We start from the raw sequence: 18639 nt of genomic DNA on the forward strand, positions 1-18639 counted from the left end.
CTCTCAATTCTGAACATCTATGCTCCAAACGCAAGGGCACCCACATTCATAAAAGAAACTTTAATAAAGCTCAAAGCCCACATTGCACCCCACACAATAATAGTGGGAGACTTCAACACCGCAGTCTCAAAAATGCACAAATCATGGAATCAGAAGCTAAACAGAGATACAGTGAACCTAACTGAAGTTATGAACCAAATGGATCTAACTGATATTTATAGAACATTCCACCCTAAAGCAAAAGTAGATACCTTCTTCTCAGCACCTCATGGTACCTTCTCCTAAATTGACCATATAATTGGTCACAAAATGGGCCTCAACAGATACAGAAATATTGAAATTATTCCATGTATCTTATCAGATCACCATGGCCTAAGGTTAGTCTTAAGCTCAAACAAAAGCAATGGAAAACACACATACACATGGATCTTGAACAATGCTCTTCTCAATGACAGCTTGGCCAAGGAAGAAATAAAGAAAGAAATTAAAGACTTTTTAGAATTTAATGAAAATGAAGACACATCATACCAAAATTTATGGGACACAATGAAAGCAGTGCTAAGAGGAAAACTCAGCTCTGAGTGCCTCCAAAAAGAAAATGGAGAGATCTTACACTAACGGCTTGACAGTGCACTTGAAAGCTCTAGAACAAAAGGAAGCAAATACCCCCAAGAGGAGTAGACCACAGGAAATAATCAAACTTTGGGCCGAAATCAACCAAACAGAAACAAAAAGAACTATACAAAGAATCAACAAAACAAGGATCTGGTTCTTTGAAAAAAATCAACAAGATAGATAAACTCTTAGCCAGACTAACCAGAGGGCACAGAGACAGTATCCAAATTAATAAAATCAGAAATGAAAAGGGAGACATAACAACAGAAACTGTGGAAATTCAAAAAGATACTACTACAAGAGTTTATATTCAACAAGGTTTGAAAACCTGGCTGAAATGGACAACTTTCTAGATACATACCAGGTGCCAACGCTATAGTCCCATAAGTCCTGAGGAAATAGAAACAGTCATTAATAGTCTCCCATCACGAAAAAGCCCAGGACCAGATAGTTTGGCGGGGAATTCTATCAGATCTTCAAGGAAGAGTTAATACCAATACTCTTCAAACTTTTCCACGAAATAGAAACTCAAGGAACACTACCCAACTCATTCTATGAAGCCACAATAATGCTTATACCTAAACCAAACAAAGACCAAACAAGGAAAGAGAACTTCAGACCAATCTCCCTCATGAACATTGATGCAAAAATACCGAACAAAATTCTGGCCAACCAAATCCAAGAATGCATCAGAACTATAATTCACCATGATCAGGTAGGCTTCATCCCAGGGATGCAGGGATGGTTCAATATATGGAAATATGTCAATGTAACTCACTACATAAACAAACTAAAGGAAAAAAAAACACATGGTCATTTCATTAGATGCTGAAAAGGCTTTTGACAAAATCCAGCATCCTTTCATGACAAAAGTCTTGGAGAGATTGGGAATCCAAGGCCCATACCTAAACATAGTGAAAGCAATATACTGTAAACCGGTAGCCTTTAAACATCAAGTTTAAAGGAGAGAAACTTGAAGCAATCCCACTAAAATTGGGGACGAGACAAGAATGCCCACTCTCTCCCTATCTATTCAATATAGTACTTGAAGTCCTAGCCAGAGCAATCAGGCAGCAAAAGGAGGTCAAAGGTATACAAATTGGAAAGGATTCAGGTTTTATTTATGTTTGTCAAACTTCTGTACTTAGCAACTCTGAAAAGAAGAGCAGTCCCCGAAGGAGCCTAACACCCAAAGTGAAACCTCTCTGACCTTTATTTCCTTTAATAATGAAGGTGAACCAAAATATTTTATGCACATTCTCATCAATTTTAACCAAAGTTTTTCTTTTATTAAGGATATTTCCATCCCTAGCCTCACTCGACTCCCCTTTATGTTCTGTTCTGTGCTGCCTGGCACACCAGGTAGTTGATCATAGTAAAACTCAGTAACTTTGAACTTCTATCCTCCTTGAAAGTAATTAATTAATCCACTAACTAATTAATTAAATGTATATGGAGTTTTGCTTGCATTTGTTTCCACATACCACATGTGTGCCAGTGACCATGGGTGTCAGAAGAGAGCATCAGATCCCCTGTGCCTGGAGTTACAGACAGTTATGAGCGGCCAGGAACTGAACCCAGGTTTTCTGGAAGAGCAATCAGTGCTCTAACCACTGTGCCCTCTCTCTAGCCCTCATAATTGTATTCTAGTACCTAATTCTTTGTGATAGCTTTCCTGAAAGAGCTCAGGTTTACCTTTTAAACATCTTCAAAAAACGTATACACATGAGAGGGCTTGGACCAGTGGGATCTATGAGGATGCCCTGCCCTTCCCATTCAATATTTTTACATTAAACCAGTTAAGGAATAGTAAAACCCTAGAGGAGTACCCTGCTTCTGAATGCTTTATGAAGAAACTCTTGAGAATTCCACTGTTTTTCAGCTACCACAAAGACTTCTCTGCTTTTTAAAAATAGGATTAGCAGACCAGGTCATATATAAATGTGAAGTTAGAAAAGAAAGAACCTGACCAGCAAAAGAAGATTTTCCCATTTTGTTCTGTCATCTTTTACAATTAAAATCTGAATACAAACTCAATTACTAGAAAACGTTATTACATGTGTGTGTGTGTGTGTGTGTGTGTGTGTGTGTGTGTGTGTGTGTGTGTGCATGAACATCACAATATGCATATCAGGGTCAGAGTTGGTTTCGACATGTGCACATGCAGCTAAACATTCACATAGAAAAGTCTAAAAAAACAATTAAGATGAAATAAAATGCACATACGACGTTGTTCAGAAGTCTTACATCTTTGCACAGTACCACTGACCACATATACTTTAGATGAGATCAGTGACTTCACAGTGTTATGTCGTAGATGTCCACTTACACTTCAGTGTTCTCTGTTAAAACTCTTGCCTTCCTGTGTTATGGGACTCCCACGGGCCTGAGGATTTGCTGAAGTTGTTTTACCACACTGTGCTGGCCATTTTGTTATCGAGAGCTACTTCACTATTTTTAACCTCTGATTTTACCTCAATAACCACAAGAAGAATTAAGATATCCTGCCTTTCCTCTTCAGTTTTATCAGGGATTGCCACTGCCTTCTTTCCAGTGCAGCCTGTTTCCTCTCTTGTAAAAGCCTCTTTAAGTATCCCAAGACTCTGTGTCCCAAGTGATGGTGAGGATGTGGAGAAAGAGGAACACTCCTCCACTGCTGGTGGGGTTGCAAGCTGGTACAACCACTCTGGAAATCTGTCTGGCCGTTCCTCAGAAAACTGAGCATGACACTTACAGAGGACCCCGCTATACCACTCCTGGACATATATCCAGAGGATTCTCCAGCATGCAATAAGGACACATGCTCAACTATGTTCATAGCAGCCTTATTTATAATAGCCAGAAGCTGGAAAGAACCCAGATGCCCCTCAGTGGAGAAATGGATACAGAAAATGTGGTATATTTACACAATGGAATGCTACTCAGCAATTAAAAACAATGAATTCATGAAATTCTTAGGCAAATGGTTGGAACTGGAAAATATCATCCTAAGTGAGGCAACCCAATCCCAAAAGAATACACATGGAATGCAATCTCTGATAAGTGGATCTTAATTAGCCCAGAAGCTCTGAATACCCAAGACACAATTTACATATCAAATGACTCCTAAGAAGAAGGAAGGAAAAAACGAGTAGGGACTAGGCAGCGGAGGCGGCAGCAGCTCAGCAGTAGCTGGTCCAGCTGAAGGGCCATCAGCAGTGGAGCCAGGGCGACACAGGGTCCAGTTAGGCCCTGCGCCCACGACCACTGACCTTCGCTGACCAGCCGGGCGGCAAGCAGCTGCAGTTGTGCTGCGCCTTTCCTGCATGGAGGCCACTTCAGAACTCGGCCTCCCACCAGTCAGGAGAGGTGCATCCATCTTGGTTCCGGACTCCGGGGATCGGACAGACTGAGGTACACAAACATAATCCGAGGCCAACACCGCGGTGGTCTGAGCCCGACGGGCGTTGGCCTGCACCCAGGCACTGGGCGGGTCGGGGGGCCATCGGGGTGCCAACCCAGCCAGGGGGTTTTTTGCCCAGGCCTGCGCGCGCGCCGCCGCCATTTTGCCTGCAGGACGACAGAGAGCTCTTGCGGGCAGACCTGTAACAGGCATAGCCTAAGGCTAACAAAGCGGGGGTCCAGGCCCCAAAAGGCACAGGACTGACCCCAAGGCCTGGGCGGCTTGGTGGGCCATCTGTGAGTCAACGCGCCCAGGGGATTGTTAGCACAGCAGACTCTCCCAGCGCTTTCAGGGAGCGCAGGCGCGCACGCCCACCATCCTAGTCGGACCCAATTAACAGTCCTAGCCCTAGGGGAACTTTGCTCGGACCTTGGCCTCCCAGGCTTTTGCCTGGACTCAGGGACTGGGCGGCCAGCTAACCTTCTGTACAACAGCCCGGTTGGCGGATGGGCTGCCCAGCGGAGTGAGCGGAACACAGGGGAGATCACAGCAGCATACACCATCGGCACTCCCTGGGGGTGCACACGGGCTCCATCTGCTCCACAGACACAATCTGGGGCAAGGCCTCAGGCAGAAGCCCTCAGCTCTACTCCCTCCGCTTCCAGATCCAGATCAGCCTGGGCGGCAGGACCACATCTCCAAGTCCTGCAAGTGGCTAGCTGGGCTTCTGGGAGGCAAGCTGGGAGAAGGCAGTGTGCTCCAGTGAATCCAGCGGGCCCCAGCGGGAGCCTTCGGGTGCCTGCTTTGGGATCTGAACAGCCTGGGCAGCAGCACCCTGTCTACAATCAGTGCAGGAGGTAAGCTGTGCACCAGAGGCCAACTGGGAAGGGCCAGCTTGCACTGGTGAGTTCAGCACTGACAAGACAAACTAACACCAGTGAGAACTTGATGGCAAAAGGCAAACACAGGAACGTCACTAACAGAAATCAAGGCAATATGGCAACATCTGAACCCAATTCTCCTCTACCAACATGTCCTGGATACCCCATCACACCAGTAAAACAAGATTTGGATTTAAAATCACTGGTCATGATGCTGGTACAGGAACACATGAAGGACATACTTAAAGAAATTCAGGAGAAAATGGATCAAAAGTTAGAAGCCCTTGCAAGGGAAACACAAAAATCATTGAAAGAAATCCAGGAGAATACAAAAGCCAACAAGGAGGAAATGCAAAAAACACTTAAAGAAATAAAGGAGAACTTTGGTCAACAGGCTGAGGTCATGAAAGACGAAACACAAAAATCTCTTAAAGAAATACAGGAGAACTTTGGTCAACAGGCTGAGGTCATGAAAAAGGAAACACAAAAATCTCTTAAAGAATTACAGGAAAACACAAACATGCAAGTGAAGGAGCTAAGCAAAACCATCCAGGATCTAAAATCGGAAGTAGAAACAACTAAGAAAACTCAAAGGGAGACAACTTTGGAGATAGAAAGCCTTGGGAAGAAATCGGGGACAGAGATGCAAATATCAACAACAGAATACAAGAGATAGAAGAAAGAATCTCAGATGCTGAAGATTCCATAGAAACCATGGACTCAACAGTTAAAGAAAATGCAAAATGCAAAAAGCTTGTAACCCAAAATATCCAGGAAATCCAGGACACAATGAGAAGACCAAACCTAAGGATTATAGGCATAGATGAGAGTGAAGATTTACAACTTAAAGGGCCAGCAAATATCTTCAATAAAATTATGGAAGAAAACTTCCCTAACCTAAAGAGAGAGATGCCCATGAATATACAAGAAGCCTACAGAACTCCAAACAGACTGGACCAGAACAGAAATACTTCCCGTCACATAATAATCAAAACACCAAATGTTCTAAACAAAGAAAGAATACTAAAGGCAGTAAGAGAAAAAGGCCAAGTAACATATATAGGAAGACCTATCAGAATCACAGCAGACTTTTCACCTGAGACTATGAAGGCTAGAAGGTCCTGGACAGATCTCATGCAGACTCTAAGAGAACACAAATGCCAACCAAAACTACTATATCCAGCAAAACTCTCAATCACCATAGATGGAGAAACTAAGATATTTCATGACAAAACCAAGTTTACCCAATATCTATCCACAAACCCGGCCCTAAAAAGGATTATAGGAGGACAACACCAATACAAGGAGGGAAACTTCACCCTGGAAAAAGCAAGATAGTAACCTTTCATCAAACCCAAAAGAAGTTAAGCATTCAAATTTAAAAAATAACGTCAAAAATGATAGGAAGTAACAATCACTATTCCTTAATATCTCTTAACATCAATGGACTTAATGCCCCAATAAAAAGACACAGACTAACTGACTGGATACGTAAGCAGGACCCTACATTTTGCTGCTTACAGGAAACACACCTCAGGGTCAAAGACAAACACTACCTCAGAGTAAAAGGCTGGAAGACAATTTTACAAGCAAATGGTCTCAGGAAACAAGCTGGAGTAGCCATCTTAATATCAGATAAAATTGACTTTCAACCCAAAGTCATCAAAAGGGACCCTGAGGGACACTTCTTGCTGGTCAAAGGAAAAATACAAAAAGAAGAACTGTCAATCCTGAACATCTATGCCCCAAATGCAAGGGCACCCTCTTTCGTAAAAGAAACTTTATTAAAACTAAAAGCGCACATTGCCCCTAACACAATAATTGTGGGTGACTTCAACACTGCACTTTCCTCAATGGACCGATCAGGAAAACAGAAACTAAACAGGGACACAATGAAACTAACTGAAGCTTTGGACCAATTAGATTTAACAGATATATATAGAACATTCTATCCTAAAACAAAAGAATATACCTTTTTCTCAGCACCTCATGGTACCTTCTCCAAAATCGACCATATAATTGGTCACAAGACAGACCTCAACAAATATAAGAAGATAGAACTAATCCCATGCCTCCTATCTGATCACTATGGAGTAAAAGTGGTCTTCAATAGCAACAGAAACAACAGAAAACCCACATACACGTGGAAACTGAACAATACTCTACTCAATGATACCTTGGTCAAGGAAGAAATAAAGAAAGAAATTAAAGACTTTTTAGAACATAATGAAAATGAAAACACAACATACCCAAATCTATGGGACACAATGAAAGCAGTGCTAAGAGGAAAACTCATAGCCCTGAGTGCCTCCAAAAAGAAAATGGAGAGAGCATACATTACCAGCTTAATGACACACCTGAAAGACCTAGAACAAAAAGAGGCTATTTCGCCCAGGAGGAGTAGAAGGCAGGAAATCATCAAACTCAGGGCCGAAATCAATCAAGTAGAAACAAAGAGAACCATACAAAAAATCAACAAAACCAGGAGCTGGTTCTTTGAGAAAATCAACAAGATAGATAAACCCTTAGCCAGACTGACCAAAGGGCACAGAGAAAGTATCCAAATTAACAAACTTAGAAATGAAAAGGGAGATATAACAACGGAAACTGAGGAAATCCAAAAAATCATCAGATCCTACTACAAGAGCCTGTACTCAACACAACTGGAGAATCTGGAGGAAATGGACAATTTCCTTGACAGATACCAAATACCAAAATTAAATCAGGACCAACTAGACCACCTAAACAGTCCCATAAGGCCTAAAGAAATAGAAGGAGTCATAGAATGTCTTCCAACCAAAAAAAGCACAGGACCAGATGGCTTCAGTGCAGAATTCTACCAGACCTTCAAAGAAGAGTTAACACCAATACTCTTCAAACTATTCCACAAAATAGAAACAGAAGGAACACTACCCAATTCCTTCTACGAAGCCACAATTACGCTGATACCAAAGCCACAAAAAGATCCAACAAAGAAAGAGAACTTCAGACCAGTTTCCCTTATGAACATCGATGCAAAAATACTCAATAAAATTCTTGCCAACCGAATCCAAGAACACATCAAAACGATCATCCACCATGATCAAGTAGGCTTTATCCCGGGAATGCAGGGTTGGTTCAATATACGGAAATCCATCAATACAATCCACTACATAAACAAACTCAAAGAACAAAACCACATGGTCATTTCATTGGATGCTGAAAAAGCATTTGACAAAATTCAGCATCCCTTCATGCTTAAAGTCTTGGAGAGAACAGGAATTCAAGGCCCATACCTAAACATAGTAAAAGCAATATACAGCAAACTGGTAGCCAGCATCAAACTAAATGGAGAGAAACTTGAAGCAATCCCACTGAAATCAGGGACCAGACAAGGCTGCCCCCTTTCTCCTTATCTTTTCAATATTGTACTTGAGGTACTAGCTCGGGCAATTCGACAACATAAGGAGGTCAAAGGGATACAAATTGGAAAGGAAGAAGTCAAACTATCATTATTTGCAGACGACATGATCGTCTACCTAAGTGACCCAAAGAACTCCACTAGAGAGCTCCTACAGCTGATAAACAACTTCAGCAAAGTGGCAGGTTATAAAATCAACTCCAGCAAATCAGTGGCTTTCCTATACTCAAAGGATAAGCAGGCTGAGAAAGCAATTAGGGAAATGACCCCCTTCACAATAGCCACAAACAGTATAAAGTATCTTGGGGTGACTCTTACCAAACATGTGAAAGATCTGTATGACAAGAACTTCAAGACTCTGAAGAAGGAAATGGAAGAAGACCTCAAAAAATGGGAAAACCTCCCATGCTCATGGATCGGCAGGATTAATAAAGTTAAAATGGCCATTTTGCCAAAAGTAATGTACAGATTCAATGCAATACCCATCAAAATCCCAACTCAATTCTTCACAGAGTTAGAAAGAGCAATTATCAAATTCATCTGGAACAACAAAAAACCCAGGACAGCTAAAACTATTCTCAGCAACAAAAGAAAATCTGGGGGAATCAGTATCCCTGACCTCAAGCAATACTACAGAGCAATAGTGTTAAAAACTGCATGGTATTGGTACAGTGACAGGCAGGAGGATCAATGGAGCAGGATTGAAGATCCAGAAATGAACCCACACACCTATGGCCACTTGATCCTCGACAAAGAGGCTGAAAACATCCAATGGAAAAAAGATAGCCTTTTCAACAAATGGTGCTGGTTCAACTGGAGGTCAGCATGCAGAAGAATGAGAATTGATCCATCCTTGTCTCCTTGTACTAAGCTCAAATCCAAATGGATCAAGGACCTCCACATAAAGCCAGACACTCTGAAGCTAATAGAAAAGAAACTGGGGAAGACCCTTGAGGACATCGGTACAGGGAGAAAGTTTCTGAACAGAACACCAATAGCGTATGCTCTAAGAGCAAGAATTGACAAATGGGACCTCATAAAATTACAAAGTTTCTGTAAGGCAAAGGACACCATCAAGAGGACAGATCGGCAACCAACAAATTGGGAAAAGATCTTCACCAATCCTACATCAGATAGAGGGCTAATATCCAATATATATAAAGAACTCAAGAAGTTAGACTCCAGAAAACCAAACAACCCTATTAAAAATGGGGTACAGAGTTAAACAAAGAATTCTCACCTGAAGAACTTCGGATGGCGGAGAAGCATCTTAAAAAATGCTCAACTTCATTAGTCATTAGGGAAATGCAAATCAAAACAACCCTAAGATTTCATCTTACACCAGTCAGAATGGCTAAGATTAAAAATTCAGGAGACAGCAGGTGTTGGAGAGGGTGTGGAGAAAGAGGAACACTCCTCCACTGCTGGTGGGGTTACAAATTGGTACAACCACTCTGGAAAGCAGTCTGGCGGTTCCTCCGAAAACTGGGCACCTCACTTCCAGAAGATCCTGCTATACCACTCCTGGGCATATACCCAGAAGACTCCCCACCATGTAATAAGGATACATGTTCTACTATGTTCATAGCAGCCCTATTTATAATTGCCAGATGCTGGAAAGAACCCAGGTATTCCTCAACAGAAGAGTGGATACAAAAAATGTGGTATATCTACACAATGGAGTACTATTCAGCCATTAGAAACAATGAATTCATGAAATTCTTAGGCAAATGGATGGAGCTAGAGAATATCATACTAAGTGAGGTAACCCAGACTCAAAAGGTGAATCATGGTATACACTCACTAATAAGTGGATATTAACCTAGAAAACTGGAATACCCAAAACATAATCCACACATCAAATGAGGTACAAGAAGAAAGGAGGAGTGGCCCCTGGTTCTGGAAAGACTCAGTGAAACAGTATTCGACAAAACCAGAACGGGGAAGTGGGAAGGGGTGGGTGGGAGGACAGGGGAAGAGAAGGGGGCTTACGGGACTTTCGGGGAGTGGGGGGGCTAGAAAAGGGGAAGTCATTTGAAATGTAAATGAATTATATCGAATAAAAAAAAAAAGAAGGAAGGAGAGGTTCCTGATCCTGAAAAGGTTTGTTCCAGCATTGTAGGGGAGTACCAGGACAGAGAAGTAGGAGGGGGTTGATAGGAGAATGGGCAGAGGGAAGAGGGCATATGGGACTTATGGGGAGGGGGGAACCAGGAAAGGGAAAATCATTTGGAATGTAAACAAAGAATATAGAAAAAAAAAGAATCCCAAGCCTCAAGAAGCTGAAGGGGTTCACAGCCCCATAGGAGGAACAACAATATGAACTCCTGCACTCCCACCCTCGAATTCCAGACACTAGGGCATCGAGCCTTCACAGGACCAAGGGCCTCTCCTCTCACTGATGTCCCAAAGGGCCATCTTCTACTACATGTGCGGCTGGAGCCACCAGCCAGAGAGTCCACAAGGAGGGACCCGTGGCTCCAGCACCATATGTAGTAGAGGATGGGAATGCAGGAGTGGGTAGGTGAGCAGGGGGAGGGGGATGGGAGAGGAGGTTTTCAGAGGAGAAACGAGGAAAGGGGATAACATTTGTAACGTAAATAAAGAAAATATCTAATAATAATAAAAAAGGAATTCTAAGACTCTTCTGTTCCTTGGTCCTTCAGTCCTCACCCCATTCTCATGCACTGCTGTTTAGTGGTGCCACAGCCTACTTAAGGGTCTTGGTGATCCTAAGATCTCTTTCTTTCTTTTTTTTATTATTATGTATTTTTATTTTCTATATTCTTTGTTTACATTCCAAATGACTTCCCCTTTCCCAGTTTCCCCCTCCCTATATGTCCCATAAACCTTCTTCTCTCCACCCATTCTCCAATCACCTCTCTCCTTTTTCTCTGTCTTGATACTCTTCCTTCCAATGCTAGATCAAGCCTTTCCAGGATCAGGACCCTCTCCTTACTTCTTCATGGAGTCATTTGTTATGCTAATTGTGCCTTGGGTATTCAGAGCTTCTGGGCTAATTAATATCCACTTATCAGAGATTGCATTCCATGTGTATTCTTATGTGATTGGGTTACTGCACTTAGGATGATATTTTCCAAATCCAGCCGTTTGCCTAAAAATTTCATGAATTCATTGTTTTTCATTGCTGAATAGTATTCCATTGTGTAAATATACCACATTTTCTGTGTCCATTCCTCCATTGAGGGATATCTAGGTTCTTTCCAGCTTCTGGCTATTATAAATAATGCTGCTATGAACATAATGGAGCATGTGTCTTTACTGCATGCCGGGGAATCCTTTGGGTATATGCCCAGGAGAGGTATAGCAGGGTCCTCTGGAAGTCTCATGTCCAGTTTTCTAAAGAACCGCCAGACTGATTTCCAAAGTGGTTGTACCATCTTACAACCCCACCAGCAATGGAGGAGTGTTCCTCTTTTTCCACATCCTCGCCAACACCTGCTGTCTCCTGAGTTTTTAACCTTAGCCATTCTGACTGGTGTGAGGTGAAATCTCAGGGTTGTTTTGATTTGCATTTCTCTAATGAACTTCTGGGGGAATCGGTATCACAGACCTCAAGCAATACTACAGAGCAATACTGTTAAAAACTTCATGGTATTGGCACAGTGACAGGCAAGTGGACAGATGGAATAGAACTGATGACCCAGAAATGAATCCACACACTTATGGTCACTTGATCTTCAACAAAGTAGCCGAAAACATCCAGTGGAAAAAAGATAGCCTTTTCAACAAATGATGCTGGCTCAACTGGAGGTCAGCATGCAGAAGAATGCAAATTGATCCATTCTTATCTCCTTGTACTAAACTCAACTCCAAATAGATCAAGGACCTCCACGAAAACCAGACACACTGAAACTAATAGAAAAGAAACTGGGGAAAACCCTTGAGGACATGGGCACAGGGAAAAAGTTCCTGAACAGAACATCAATAGCTTATGTTCTTAGATAAAGAATTGACAAATGGGACCTCATAAAATTACAGTTTCTGTAAGGCAAAGGACACAATCAAAAGGACAAATCAGCAACCAACAAATTGGGAAAAGATTTTCACCAACCCTACATCTGATAGAGGGCTAATATCCAATATATACAAAGAACTCAAGAAGTTAGACCCCAGGTAACCAAATAACCCTATTAAAAGATTTCTTTCTTACTAACATCTATTCAACTTGTCCTAACTTCTGTTGGAACCCAGCTGTGGCAATCCAGGTAAGAACTCAGCTAGATCAGACCAGGAAAGAACTCAGTTAAATCCGAGTGGAGAGAGACATAGAATACATCGTAAGGGGATAGTGGTCAGGGTAACAGAAGAATTGCTTAGTACTGGATGACACACACTGTAGCTGTTTTGAGAGCCGCCCACTTTTCAGGTTGGACTCTTGCCTCGCAAATCAGGGCAGTTCAGATTGGTGGATATCTGGCTCTTCTGGGCCGTGGGTTGTGTTTATAGGGTGTCACCTCTGTGGTCGAAGTGGGTGGTGGATCATTCAAGTTCCCACTCAGTTATATCATTTGTTTAGCTCTCCATAGACTGAAGGTGAACTTAAAATCTCAGAGTCTCCTAGAAACTGGTTTGACCTGAAAGGATACAGGAGTGTTTTGCTTGTTTGGCTTTCATTTTGTAAAAGAAATAATGTTATGAGAACTGATTCCTGCACCAGGCTTGTATTATCCCTTACCAGATTACCAGGAACAACTATCAATCTTGATATGTCCCCAATTCAGAATGTTATAGCAGATGTATTATCAAACTTTTTTTGCCCTCTTTTCATTACTATTTCAGAACACTTTAATTCAGATTTTTTCAAGGAGGTAGGCAAAGACCATATTTTCTAATATTTTGCCTTTCTGGACTATACATAGTAATAAAATTAGTTTCAATACAAGCAAAATAAAAAAATTGATAATTAAGCATTAACTAAAAATCAAAAAGAATAAAGTAGATCTTAGAATCACTATTTAGTATGGCTTAAAACATGGGCATTGGAGTCCCCACAACTATGCTGGGATTCTATTCCTGGAAGTTCCAGATGTTATGAACTTAAGCAAGTGTCTTAAACTCTCCACTGTCAAACTGTACTCTTTTGAAAATGGAATCATGATAGTTATATGATCTGAAATATGTATAACACATACAAGCACATTAAATGTGAACATTTAGTTCAGTGACTAGCATATAATAAATTACAAAGGAAACCTGCTGATCCGATGTTATAGAATTTAGGCATTGTTGGGAAGAGCTTTTGAATATGTATGGAAAGCTGTTATTTGAGACAAGAGGAATAACAATTGGGAACACAGAAGTGAGACAGCAAAGAGAAGATGGATAAACGGGGCAGGGGATTGAGCTGAAGGCATAGCTCCAGCTTTGAAGGTGGTTGGAAGAAAGAAGGGTGTGCACTTACCATCAGAATCTATCTATAAAAGGCTGCTCAAGACTGAAGATGCATTCTCCAACACGTCTGACTATGAATACAGGTTAAGATTCTTGTAAAAATGCATTCATTTAAAGGAGTAAATCAATTAACAGATATTTTATTATAACTTTATTATATGTATAAAGTATATAACTTTATTAGTGTTGGGTATTCTTCAGGTCCCATTCTCATAGCCTTAGAGAATTTGTTTCTTCCCAATGTTTCTGTTTCTTCCTCATGCTCTTACCCCATAGCACCTGATGGTATATTATATATTTATTTGGTCTCTCCCCATCTCTCTAAACATAAGTTATCATGAGGGAGAGAGATTTTTCCAAATCTATTACTATTATTCTAGCACCCAGAAAATACCCAGATATGGAGGCATTTAAGAAATATTTGCTGAAATACTAGTTTCATAAGTACAAAATGAGGAAAAAAGGTTTATTTTATGTGAAGTCATTTTTTTATCTTCTGAATAATACAAGTCAAAATAGATTGACTTCAGAGTGATGATTTCAGAGTGATCCTCTGATCAGTAGAAAGGGAGAGATTCTTAGTAGTTGAGGCCACAGAAGAATTGGTCCAGTGAGAGGCATGAGAGGGAATGAAAGGCTTTGGCTCTAAAGGGCTGCAGCTGAACATGTGAGAGATTGTTGCTTTTGATAGACATCTACATGGCATAGTTGTTCATTTCAGTGCTCAAATGATAAAGATATCAATTGGAACTTCCTCTAACCTCAAGTAACTTAAGCCTGTGACATATCAATCATTATTATTAGGCAACATGTGTGGTTATGTGGATAACTATTCATCCACTACCAATGCATTTTGAAATTATACAAGATAATCCACAAGACAAAAAAATGACGGAGAATATTTAAATGTATAATAGAAACAAAATCTATTCTTATATATCAAGCAATTAGACATTTAAGGGTATGCTTAATATTTGATTAAATATCTGATAGTATCCCAAACATCAAATTATAGTGTTATATAGTCAGATATCTATATTACTAGATGTGTCATATTATTTGAACTATTATTGTGTTAGGTGCTGTACTGGCTGGTTTTGTGGGTCAACTTCACACAGGCTGGTGTTATAACAGAGAAAGGAGCTTCAGTTGGGGAAGTGCCTCCATGAGATCCAGCTGTGGGGCATTTTCTCAATTAGTGATCAAGAGGGGAGGCAACCTTGTGGGTGGTACCACCTCTGGACTGGTATTCTTGGGTTCTATAAGAGAGCAGGTTTAGCAAGCCAGGGGATGCAAGCCAGTAAGAAACATCCCTCCATGGCTTCTGCATCAGCTCCTGCTTCCTCACCTGCTTGAGTTCCAGTCCTGACTTCTTTCGTGATGAACAATTGTGTGGAAGTGTAAGCAGAATAAACCCTTTCCTCCCCAACTTGCTTCTTGGTCATGATGTTTGTGCAGAAATAGAAACCCTGACTAAGACAGGTATCCTGCTTTTTATTGTTAAGAACTACAAATCAATTAGATTATACTAACTGTAAGGCAAAAGTTGTAACTTCCTCCTGGGTCTGAATTTCCATTTCCCAACAACTTGACAGGACTTGTTCAACTTCATTTTCTTTCTGTGAAATGGGTGGAAGCAGCGGTCATAGCATGTTCTCCCCCCCCTTCAAGTCTGGCTGCTATTCTTCAAGCACAGCACGTTAGCTAATTTATTATAGATACTTGGCAGTGAATGCACAGTACAGTAATATGCATGAGACAACCTGTTTGTCAATACACAGTCCTATTGCTACATCTGTCTCTTACAAATCAAATGAGATCTTTTCAGCACTTGACTGTTGTATGTGTAATCCCATTCACCCACCATACCACCTCTTGTGTACAATGCAGAAAAGTTAGAGTCAAGAAGGTATCTGTCACTGGTGACACAAGATCTCCTCTCCTGTAGCACAAAATACTGCTTCCTATTATGCTCCTCTCTTGTCCTTCAACAATTACCTACCAAAAGATCAGTCAAAACATATTTACATGTCATAGCTTAGAGTTGTTGCTAATTGTTTTTAATATGATGAACATTGTTTGGGCTTTAGAAATGGACATTGAGGCTAGTGAATCATCACTTTACAGCTATTTTCTTCTAGATTTCATAGTAGGAAATAAAATAAAGCTCTCATTTTATTAGCTATGTTATTCTTGAGGTTGAGACAGGAAGAGCAGAAAAAGTAGGGATGGGAAACGTATCTGTGGGTATATCACAATCTTCACTAGACCTTCCCATCAAGATTTTGGGGTTCCTTTGGAAGCTCTATAGGAGATACTGTTTCTGAAAAGTCTGAGCAGGGACAGAGAAGCAGATACATTTATCTTCTTCTAGCTGCAATGAGAAAAAGATCACCTCACAATATATCAACGGTGACAGTTTAGATTTCGCCACCGGGCTCTTGTGGCAGCCATGATGATGCTAGACCTCAAAAACAGCAGAGCAAGCAGAGTGTCTGGCACCCTGCGTGGAGTGTGCGCTTGGGTGGAAGGTCAGAGAGGCTTGACACCTAACCATGCCGAGTCTGCAGCTCCCGAGCCCTGCTGGACAAGCTAAGGCACCGCCCTATCTCAAAGTCAGCAGGAAGACTTCAGATGGGATGCGAGAGATGCAGCTCAACGAGTGAGACGACATGCTCAGGTCTTGCCTGAGAATGTCACGATGACCCAGGAGCAGCAGCTCAATAGAGCCGTCTGGACAGCCTGGTGGAGGATCAAGAAAGCAGGTTTCCTACGGTGAGGTCATCAGCATCTGAAACTCAAGTGTAATGGTTTATTTTAATATAGTGGGTACCAGGCAATCCTCTGCAGCATCATCAGGAGCATACTATGGAGAGGAAAGTCGCACTCAAAAATCTAAATAATATACAAAAATTGGCTTCCATCATTGGCTAGCAGAGCTTCATAGTTTAGCGCAATATTGAGAGAAAGGAACCAGAGAATCCCAAGAAACAGTCTACAAAATGCTTGACCAGTATTTACTCCTCAAAAATGTAAAAGTTATAAAAAAACAAACAAACCCCAAAAACAAAAAAACAAAGCATGAGAAACTGTTTCAGCCAACAGAATGCTAAGGAAATGAGCTAACTTGGGTTTATAATGCATCCTAAGTGGAATTCTTGCACAGAAAGAATTCTGTACAAGAAATCTTGGTTTCAGTGAGTGAATTAATACTGATATATGAGAATTCAAGTACAGGCTATTTCTTTAGTTTTTTAAAAATAAAATTCTCTCTAACAAAACAAGACAAAAATCATCATCATCAACAACAAGAAAAAAAATCCCAATAAGACAACAACAATAACAACAAAACGCATACAGAAGCCCATGAAGTCTGTTGTTCACTGGCCAATTACTCCTAGGCATGAGATCAAGGAGAATGAGAGAGAGAGAGAGAGAGAGAGAGAGAGAGAGAGAGAGAGAGAAAGAGAGAATGGAGAATGGTGAGGGAAGGGATGGAGAGTGAGAAGTTATGTGCATGGTGGTATTGGTAGGGGATAAGGAGGATCTGGAAGGAGTTGAGGGGAAGGGAAATATGAAAATATAATGCACAAAACTTAAATAAATAAACATATTTTTAAAGTGATAAAAATAAGTCTTAAAAAAACACTGGCTAAATCAAATCATCTATTCATTACAAATTCCATACATGAATATAAATTATCTCAATACTATTATCCTCCTACTATCTCCTCCAACTCATTTCAGGGACCACCAAACTGTTTCCTTCCCAAATTCTTTTTAAAAAAAAATATTTCAAAGCCTATTGAGATCAGCTGAGCATGTGTTATGTCGAGAAGACACAGCCCAGGTCTCCTCTCACTCTGCAGTTCTTACATTCTTTATGCACTGTCTTCCACAAGGTACCCCTTGTCTCGGCTGAGAGAAGGCTGATACAGAGCACTCATCAACAACAGCATCATCCCAATCACTTCCCATATCAGACCCGCCCACCAACTGCTGGATGACCTTGGCAACGTTTCATGAGAATCTGCTGCGTTCCTACCCCAGATGGTTCTCATCAGAAATCAAATGAGTTCATCAGCATAAAGCATTTGAATTTTATGGCTTACGTCTAAAGAATTAATTTTATGAATTAAGTGTTCAGGAAATGCTAGCTCAAATGTAACAGGCCCCTAGGTCCCAGTACAGCCCAGACCCTCTCACAACTGACGCCATGTTGGAAGTATCATTCAGGCCTTGGAACTCTGCCCACAGGTGGCTCCATCTGCCCACATGACAATGAAGAGCTAATCACTCAAAGTCATTAGTTCTGAGAAAGTCCCTAAAAGCACCAACCTTGCTTTTCGGCTTTTGTTGTCCTGTTTCTGGCTGACTGTTCTTTCCTATCTGAGGTGGGTCAATCAAGGATACGGTTTTTTGTGCTTAAATCCCCATTCTGAGAAAGGCTCAGTTCTGCCCTTGGGTTTTAAGCACCCAGTGTAGTCTACGGGCAGCTAATAAAGATTCTCTTTTGTCTAGAATCCATGTCCAAGTGGTTTTACTGGTGGATGCCTTACAACATTAATATTGTTTTTAAGATTTTTCATTTATTTAGTATTTGCAGGCTACAAGTAGCAAAGAAGTCAGACAAATTTTCAAACTCTAACAGTAGAGTATCTTTAGTGTGTCACAGTGGACACACTGTTTTTCTTTTTATACATTTTTTCCTTTTATGGAGACAGTGTCTTTCTATGTATCACAAGCTGAAATTGCTCCAGATCTTCCTGCTTCAGCCTCCTAACTGCTGGTATTATAAGACTGAGTTTGAAGACTATATATATATATATATATATATATATATATATATATATATATATATAAAATGATAATATTATTTTAATAGGAGAAAAGTGCATTTTATCTATGGAAACATAAGGAGCATAAATGTCCTTATTGTTAGTGTT

At 40.9% G+C, this 18639-nt stretch overlaps 1 protein-coding gene across 1 annotated transcript in view; it reads left to right on the forward strand.

The window, feature by feature from the left end:
• Window positions 1-16394: 16394 nt before the first annotated feature.
• Window positions 16395-18639, forward strand: part of LOC127696729 (transmembrane protease serine 11F) — an 89977-nt gene continuing 87732 nt past the window's right edge. The window contains exon 1 of the mRNA XM_052199692.1: window positions 16395-16468. Within this exon, the coding sequence (XP_052055652.1) occupies window positions 16395-16468 (74 nt within the window). The remainder of the gene's footprint in view (window positions 16469-18639) is intronic.

The sequence above is a fragment of the Apodemus sylvaticus genome, chromosome 11, assembly GCF_947179515.1.
Source record: "Apodemus sylvaticus chromosome 11, mApoSyl1.1, whole genome shotgun sequence".
Lineage (NCBI taxonomy): Eukaryota > Metazoa > Chordata > Mammalia > Rodentia > Muridae > Apodemus > Apodemus sylvaticus.